Source organism: Carlito syrichta, unplaced genomic scaffold (assembly GCF_000164805.1).
Source record: "Carlito syrichta isolate Samal-C Ts95f unplaced genomic scaffold, Tarsius_syrichta-2.0.1 Scaffold302553, whole genome shotgun sequence".
Lineage (NCBI taxonomy): Eukaryota > Metazoa > Chordata > Mammalia > Primates > Tarsiidae > Carlito > Carlito syrichta.
Window position 1 is genome coordinate 363,291 of NW_007246649.1, and position 9,301 is coordinate 372,591.

Consider the following 9,301-nt stretch of genomic DNA (forward strand, 5'->3'; position numbering starts at 1 on the left):
CAGCCTCCCTAAATGCTGGGATTATAGGCGTGAGCCACCACACCCAGCCTACAGTATTAGTGTTTTAAACCGCATATCACAGAATCTAGGGACAAGGCTTGTAGTGTATAAAGACACCCACCTAATCCACAGGCAGCAAGACTGCATGGTCATAAAAGAGCCTTAAGAAATGTGTCTCCTGGATGGATAGTGTATTCTTACTATCATCTTTTAGGTTGAGGAAAAATTAGTTGCTTGTGGGTATAGAAACCTACCTACAAAAACCTCAAAACCCGCAAAAAAAAACCAAAACATAATAATAACTTAGCCATCAGCCTAAAACACGCGCCTGCATTTTATTTTAGGAAAACATACATCCGGTCACAAAACACCTTCAGAGAGCAGGATACATCAAGAAACATACAGAGTGGATCCATGTCACAAACCTGGGGCCACGGCCACGTTCAAGGGGCGGAGCCCACACAAAATCATCCTCTTCCCGGAAGAGCAAGCAAGGTGAACGTGCGCAGTGGAGCCCAGATGGCCATGAGATTTACAACTATCTAAAGAGGGGCGGAATCCTTTCAAGGAATGAGTGACGAGGACCCCCCCAGGTATGGACTCGTTGAGAGCACCAACCCCGCTCAGCAGGGAGCTAGGGGATCAGAAGCAGCGGGGAGATGGTGGTGGTGATCGTCTTGATGTAGTTTTCAAAGTCACTGCCGAAAAAGAGGATGAGGTAATAGTTGAATATGCCAGCAAGGGACATAAGGAACAGAAACAGGATGATGCGCTTCCCAAAGATGTAGCCAGGCGTGCTGGAAGAGAAGAGAAGAGAAATCTGTCACCTCAGCACAAATGACACCGATTTCACAAAAGCATGTTGCCACTTTTAGATCCATGGGGTTGAGATTATAGTTCCTTTTCCTCAACAATGCTCCATTTAACCATTTACTTTGAATGAAGGATGGAAGCGTCTTAGCTATTATGAGTCATTGAACATATTTCAAACCCAAGCTAAGAGAGCCGAGACCTCAAAACCCATCGTCATTAGGGCTTGACGGGCAGGGCTGGCTCCTCGGTGCTCCCTGGTCTCTGGTTCCTAGATGAGCTGAAGGTGGCGGGCTGTGTTGATCACTGGGCACTTTGGGACCACCATCGAATCATGAAGACCCTCGCTCCAGCAGACCCTCTCAAGGAATGCCTATGAGACCCACGCTGGGGGCTGTCTATACAATGCAGGACTGTGTTAGAAGTGACAGTGTAGGCCAGGCATGGTGGCTCACGCCTGTAATCCCAGTGCTTTGGGAGGCTGAAGCAGGAGGATTGCTTGAGCCCGGGAATTTGAGATCAGCCTGGGCAACATAGCCAGACCGACCTCTTCTTTACAAAAAAATCAAAACATCAGCCAGGTGTGGTGGCGCACACCTGTAGTCCCAGCTACTCAGGAGGCTGAGGTAGAAGGATCGCCTGAGCCCACGAGGTCGAGGTTGTGGTAAGCTGTGATCATGCCACTGCACTCCAGCCTGGGCAACAGAGTGAGATCCCTCAACTCAGAATTAAAAAAAAAAAGAAAGGAAGAAAAAGAGAGACAGTGTGTTATGGGCTGAATTGTGTTTCCTCAAAATTCATGTGTTGAAATCCTAACCCCCAGTACCTCAGAATAAGACTATATTTGGAAATGGGGTCTTAAAAGAGGCAATTCAGGTAAAATGAGGTAAGATGAGTAGACCCTAGTCCAGTGTGTCTGGTGTCTTGAAAGAAGAGGTGATGAGGACACAGGCATACACAGAGAAAATGCCCTGCAAGAACACACAGAGAAGGCAGCCATCTGCAAGCCAAGGAGAGAAACCTCAGGAGAAGCCAGCCGCGCCAACACCTTGACCTTGGACTTCTAGCCTCTAGGACTGTGGGAGAATAAATGTCTGTTATTTAAGTCGCCAGTCTGGGGTACTCTTTTACAACTGAATGCAGAGTAGACTAATCCAGGGAGACCTGCCAACACTGAGCAAAGGAATGAAACCAAAATAAAGGAGCCAGGGAAAGGATATTTTTTAGCCAGAGACTAGAGGGTTTCTATAAAAGTCAAATATTGTGGTGGTTCAGATTCATCACATGAATGAGGCCACCCTACGCTCATTCTAGACACGAGAACAAGTGATTTGCGAAGTCATTTTATGCTCGAAATAAAACCCTAGTGAAAAATGAAGTGGCCGAGCCTCCTGGTGAAATAGTGACGCTCTTGAAATCAAGTAGGAGTTTTTGAAGGTCTCAAGGCATCTCGTGCCCATGGGAGACAGGACGAGTGCTTGAACCCTTCCCAGCTGAGCACCGTCCCACTCAGGCCTGAGGGAGACCTAGGCCGGGTGAGAGCACAGCACAAAAGAGTCAGGATCAGACGGTGCGCACGTGGGATCATCATCTCTTGTACTGTTTCTAAAAGTTGAAACAGGCCAGGTACAGTGACTCACACCTGTCATCCCAATACTTTGGGAGGCTGAGGCAGGAGGATCACTTGAGCCCCAAAGTTCAAGACCAGCCTGGGCAATATAGCGAGATCTCATCTCTACAAAAAAATTAAAATAATAAATTAGCCAGCATGGTACCGCATGCCTGTAGTCTCAACTACTCGGGAGGCTGAGAAGGGAGGATCCCTTGAGCCCAGGAGTTCAAAGCTGCGGTGTGCTGTGATCTTTCACTGTACACTAGTCTGGGCGACGGAGTGAGACCCCCAACTCAAAAAATAAAAACAACTAAAAGTTGAAATGTAATTCTCTCTACCTGGGTGGGGAAGGTCAGAATCAAATTATTAAGCATGGACTGGGGTCAGGTGTTTTATAATCATGACTTCATCAAATTCTTGCAACTACTCTGAGGGTATATTATGAATCTATTTTCCAGCTGGGGACACAAAGCCAAGACATGGCAAGATTTGCCTAAAATCTCACAGTCAGGAAGAGGCCCGAGTGAGAATTCAGATCTGCCTGCGTGAGGCGGGAGTCAGGATTCGTCAGTACCCCGGCTTCGCAAGGACGCCTCAGCCTTTGGAGACTGGGATTCGGTTATTTGTTTTGAAACAATTGTGCCCTCCACAGGCCGCATAAAACTTACACGAAAGCCTACAAGCGGCATCATGCAAAATAACCCCCATCTCGGATGCGCTGAGAACATCTAGGATGAGACCCTAGAGTGCTGCAATGTGAGAGATGGGAAACCCAGGCACCGCGAGACCTCTGGGACCTCGGGCCAGTCCCAGCCCCTCCCTCGCCTCCCACACCAGTTCTTAACCTGCATAAAGTATGAGGTTGGAACAGGAAACCTGACAGTCCCTTTTAATGGGAAAATGTCACTTTATACCTGGTGACTTCTAAAGGAAATAAAAACCGTAAGCCCCGTGAGGGCATGTTGTCGTTTCCCCTGTTCACTCATGTGTCTCCAATAAATTAGGACCTTCATAAATATTTGTGGAATGAATGGATCATGATGACCTCCGAAAAGAGGCGTGGACAGCCCTCAGTGATTCCCAAACTGCAGCATGTATAAGAATCACCCGAAGGATGTGTTAAAATTCAGATTCCTGGGCCTCCCCCAGCAAAGAATCTGATTCATAAGTCCAAGGTGGGGCTCCAGAATCTATATTTTTTTTCACTCTCTCACCCAGGCTGGAGTGCAGTGGCACGATCATGGTTCACCGCAGTCTCGACCTCCTCGGCTCAGGTGATCCTCCCATCTCAGCCTCCCAAGTAACTGGGATTACAGACACTCACCATCATGCCTGGCTAATTTTTTTTACTTTTCGTAGAGATGAGGTTATACTATGTTGCCCAGGCTGGTCTTGAACTCCTGGGCTCAAGCAATCCTCCTGCCTCGGCCTCCCAAAGTGCTGGGATTACAGATGTACGCCACCACGCACAGCTGAATGTGTATTTTTAATAACCACCCTACATGGTTCTAATCCTGTGGTTTGGTGGGTGTTAGAAAGATCAACCTTGCATCTGTGTGCCCAGGACTTCCAAAAGAAGACTCTGTCTCCTCGAATGCTGGTGAAGTAACACCAGGGTCCACACTTGGAGAAGCCCAGGGGCCTTAAAACCTTGACATCAAGGAGGAATCAGGACTGCTGTCCTCTGAAAACTAGGTCTATTACTATTTCTGTAAGTTGAATACACTTGGTCTTGCAACATGTCCCTGACTCTAGAAGATACCTTGGGTCTTTTTGTGGACAAGGGCACTGTTGTGCCCATTGTTAATTCCCTCAGCAATGGACCTGGGACCAGGCACACAGCAGGTGGTCAGAAAACAATAACTTAATTAGCAGATATTAAGGGGACGAGGCTTGTGACTGAGAAGGTGGCCTCGGGTCCCCTGAGCTCATTGGCCAGAGGAATCGCCAGTCATTGCCCATCCGCCATTGAAGTGAAGACTTCAAATGACCAAGAGGGACTGAGTGAGAGCCCTGCAGGGGACAGGACTCTGGGGGATGGGAAGAGGGGGCAGCCTGGGGCCCACTGGGGACAGGGACTAATAAAAGGCAAATCGTCTTGGAATATGAGCCAGTGGCCACTGAGTTTCGACCCAGAGAGCAGCTTAGGATGAAAGGGGAAGAAACTGAGATTCATTCTTAACTCCTGGGTCATAAGCAAGCTACGGAGAGGACAGAGAGGAAGGGGTCAGAGAGTAGGGTGAAGAGCTGAAAATAAGAGCCAGAAACTTCTAGAAGGAATAAAAGAGGAGCTGTGGAATCCCTCCCGAGAAGCCTGAAGCCTGAGGGTGGAAGCTTTGGCCAGGGAGACGTGGTGGGGAGTGTCTTCCCTGCCCCTTACACCACGAATGCCACAGGAACTTCCTGAGTGGGCGGGTCAAAGCACCTTCTGGAAGGGAGCAAGAGGTGATCGGAGGCCAAGAGAGAGAAACTCAGGGAAGGTTCTCACCCAGCAGTGCTCTCTTTGGTCGCTGAGGTCAAGGGCTAAAGCAGGTGCCACAGGGTAGCTACAGAGTCCAGGTGTGACACAGCCCAGGGACATACGGGGACCTGGGAGGAAGGGCTGCTCCCCAACTGAAGAGGACATTCTCAAGTGGTTTCTAGAAGACAGAGTCAAACGTTCCCTTGCCCTTAGCCACAGAGCCCTCAGGCTTACATCTATCAAGGCTGCATTTTGGTCTAGATTAGGCTTAGACATTTCTTCTAGTCTTGATCATCTCTGCTGATGAAAACTGCTCAGAATTCTGTGTTAAGAAGGATTCTGAGGTCAAGTTTGGTCTCAGTGCCAAAGAGCACCATGACTCATCAATAATGCCTACCGTGGCTACAGAGAAGGTGAAGAAGATTCGGAACTCACACAGAGAGTGGGTTAAGGGGATGGTGGGATCTTATTATCATCTAATGAGAGAGGTGGGGGGGATTTAAGAGATCAGGTCACTGAGATTCCAACGAGGCCCAAAGAAATCTAATATTTTTAAAGATTCCTTGTAATTCAATCTTCTATTGTTTATATTTGCTGCCTCTGTTCATTCCCTAATAGGGATTGATTATAAAACCCTGAAAAGTATGGCCAGGCACGGGGCTCACCCCTGTAATCCCAGCACTTTGGGAAGGCTGAGGTGGGAGGACTGCTTGAGCCCAGGAGGTTGAGGCTGCGGTGAGTGTGACCATGCTGCTGCATTCCAACCTTGGGGGCTTCCTGTCTGGCAACTTCCACGAGCAAGGCCATGGCGGCTCTGTTCAGTCCTTTTTGGGGTTTTTTTGGTTTGTTTGTTTGAGTCAGAGTCTCACTCTGTCGCCCGGTCTGCTGGGCTCAGGCAATTCTTCCTCCTCAGCCTTACAAGTAGCTGTAACTACAGGCATGTGCCACCACACCCGGCTAAGTTTTTAATTTATTGTAGAGATGGGATCTCGCCAAGTTGCCCAGGCTGTTCGCGAACCCGTGGGCTCAGGCAATCCCCTCACCTCGGCCTCCCAAAGTGCTGGGATGACAGGCTCGAGCTACCGCGCCCAGCCTCTGTTCAGTCTTAAGGTGGCATCCCATTTCCTCAACATTCTTGCTGCGGGTCCCTGGAAGATGTGTCATTCAGGAGAACTCATCACAAGCTGCAAGCTTTCGTTCTCATTTCTCGAGACAAACATTGAAAGGTTTCACTCCCAGCAGACCCGAGAAGCTAGACATAAAAAGTCCCTTCCAATTCACCCAAAGGCCCAGAGATCGTTATATAAAAAAGACACCCGCACCCGCATGTTTATTGCAGCACAATTCACAACTGCAAAGGTGTGCAATCAGCCTAAATGCCATCGACCGATCAGTGGATCGTGAAAGTCTATATATACCGTGGAATCCTGTTCAGTCATAAAAAAGAATGAAATATTGTCCTCTGCAGCAACCTGGATGGAATTGGAGATCATCATTCTAAGAGAACTAACACAGGAACAGAAAACCAAATCCTGCCTGCTCTCACTTACAAGTGGGAGCTAAACTGAGCATCTGCAAAGACACAGAAATGGCGTCGTGGACAGTGGAGGCTCAAAAGGAGGTGGAGGAAGGGGAGGAGGGACCGAAAATCACCTGCCGGGTACCATGTGCTCAGGTAGGGGTGGGGAGGTATGCCCCTAGACTTTTTCATCACTGAACAAGGCAACCATGTAACCAAAAACTATTTGTACCCCTTAAGGCTATCTTCTTTATTGAAATAAAATTTGTTAATGGAAAAGATAATAAAATATTAAAGAAATAAATAGAATAAAAAGCCCCTCTGGCCCCAGGCTCTGGAGGGTGGGCATGAGTGTGTGAGGGCACAGCATCAGAATTCAAATGTCCTTTGAAGCCAATGCTGCGTGGAAGAATTCCTTCATGAGAAAACGAGGCCAGTTCCTGGATGTATCTTCAGATCCCTCAAATCTCAGGGGACAAAGATGAGGGGTCCTAGTAGGCCTTCCCCCTCCCACCCGGGGGATCCCACAGAGCCTTAAATGGGAGTCCGAGACGAGTTTGAAATGGTCCCTCCAGGTGTTTTTCCGTAGTCCAGGCACCTACCTCTGAGTTCTCTCTCCTAGGTAACCGACAAAGTATTTCTGCCTCACAAATAGGTACATCAGTCCGGCAAAGGCGGCAGGGGCTAAGGGAAGAAGACACCCGCGTGAGTTTCATTACTGCCAAAACACGCTATGCTAGCACACACAGGCACAGTTGTTGTGCAAGCCACATGCTGGCCACAAAGTCTGACACAGGACAGGGTTCTGATGGCTAAGGCAGACATGCACTTTGGAGAAAACAGCTAGTCCGGCTGGGCACGGTGGCTCACAACTGTAATCCCAGCATTTTGGGAGGTGGAGGCAAGAGGATTGCCTGAGGGCAGGGGATCAAGACCAGCCTGGGCAACTTGGTCTTGATCCCCTCCCCAGGTGAGCTGGCATGCGCCTGTGGTTCCAGCGACTTGGAAGGCTGAAGTGGAAAGATCGCCTGAGCACAGCAGGTCGAGGCTGCGGCGGCCGTGAGTGTGCCACTGCTGCACTCTAGCCTGGTGACAGAGTGAGATGCCAGCTCAAAACAAAAATTTAAAAAGATTCCAACCAGTGACCCTGGCAGGAAGGAAGGCACATTTAATTCAGTTTAATAAACTCCTACAGAGCATCTTCTGGAAGAAACCTGAGAACTTTAATAATGGTAATATTACATCATACCCACATCATGGCAAAGTATCTGCATAGTTATCCTCTAATGTGAATCCTGTCAACATAACTGTATCAACATTTCTATTTCCAGATGTAGAAACCTGGGCTCAAGTAGTTAAAGGGGCTTGCATTAGGCTGTCAGCGGGTCAGGGGGTGGGCAGCTGGAGGGCACTTGAACCCAGAGCCCGGCTCTGAGGCTGGTTCTCTCCAAAGCATCCCTTTCACCATGAGCTTCCCTGCAGCACAATGCTTCACTTTTCCTGAACCAACCACTACTGTTTAGAAAAGATCTCAAATTAGCGGGGAATGGTAGGGCATGCCTATAGTTCCAGCTACTCAGGAAGCTGAAGCAGGAGGATCTCCTGATCACAGGGAGTCGAGGGTGCCGTGAGCCACGATCATGCTGCTGCACTCCTGTCTAAGCTACAGAGTAAGACCCCAACTCAAAAAAGAAAAAAGAAAAAAAAAGAGAGAAAGAGAGAGAAGGAAGGAAGGAAGGAAAGTAGAGGAGAAAGAAAAGAGAAAAGGAGAGAGAGAAAAAGAAAGAAGGAAAGAAAGAAAGAAGGAAAGTCTGGACACAGTGACTCACGCATTTGTTTGCTTGTTTGTTTGTTTGAGTCAGAGTCTCACTCTGTCACCCAGACTGGAATACAGTGGCACACTCATGGTCACCACACCCTCGACCTGCTGGGCTCAGGTGATGCTTCCACCTCAGCCTTACAAGTAGCTGGAACTACAGGCATGCGCCACCACGCCTGGCTAAATTTTTTATTTATAGTAGAAACAAGGTCTCGCCAAGTTGCCCACGTTGGTCTCAAACCCCTGATCTCAGGCAATCCTCTTGCTTCAGCCTCCCAAAGTGCTACAGGCTTGAGCCACCGTGTCCAGCAGCTCACGCCTTTAATCCCAGCACTTTGGGAGGCCAAGGCAGGATTGCTTGAGCCCAGGAGTTCAAGACCAGCCTAGGCAACATTGCAAGAGCTCATCTCTACAAAAAAAAAAAATCAAAAAATGAGCCAGGCGTGGTGTCACGTGTCTGCACTCCCAGCTACTCAGGAGGCTGAGGCAGAAGGATTCCCTGAGCCCAGGAGGTTGAGGCTGCGGTGAACCATAATCATGCTACTGCACTCCAGCCTGGGCAACAGAGTGAGACTCCCAACTCGAAAAAAAAAAAGTGAGCCACTGTACCTGGCCTGTTATTGGCGTTTTTATGTGGCTCAGTCTGATCTGTGCCAACCATGAAGTCAGGGGCCTTATGTATGTGAGCTCACAGGATCACCAAGGAGACACAACTGTAGCCTGTGGTTCAGCTATACAGTGTGGAAAGTGAGGCTTAAAAATGCTGAGGAATACCCTGGGGTCACACGCTGGCCATGAGAGTGCTCAGCTCTGCCTCCAATGGATCATTCTCCCAAGCCAGTTCCCTCCCACACTTCCTCCTTCCTCCAAAATTCCACTGTTATGTGGCTGATAAAAGAACTGAAGCACAAAAGGAACCGTTTGTACGGTTCATCTATTCTTGGAAAGTCACAATTTGCCTCGGACAAAGTTTCTCCTGTGTCGTCCCATCTGAATGATTCTGCTGCAATTTTCTAGCCTACTTTTTCCTTCCTTCCTTCCTTCCTTCCTTCCTTCCTTCCTTCCTTCCTTCCTTCCTTC

At 48.7% G+C, this 9,301-nt stretch overlaps 1 protein-coding gene across 1 annotated transcript in view; it reads right to left on the minus strand.

The window, feature by feature from the left end:
• Positions 1-303: 303 nt before the first annotated feature.
• ALOX5AP (arachidonate 5-lipoxygenase activating protein) overlaps positions 304-9,301 on the minus strand; it is a 29,367-nt gene continuing 20,369 nt past the window's right edge. Inside the window, exons 4-5 of the mRNA XM_008056840.1 lie at positions 7,005-7,086; positions 304-797 (exon numbers count right to left, since the gene is read on the minus strand). Of these exons, the coding sequence (XP_008055031.1) occupies positions 635-797; positions 7,005-7,086 (245 nt within the window). The 3' untranslated portion in view covers positions 304-634. The remainder of the gene's footprint in view (positions 798-7,004; positions 7,087-9,301) is intronic.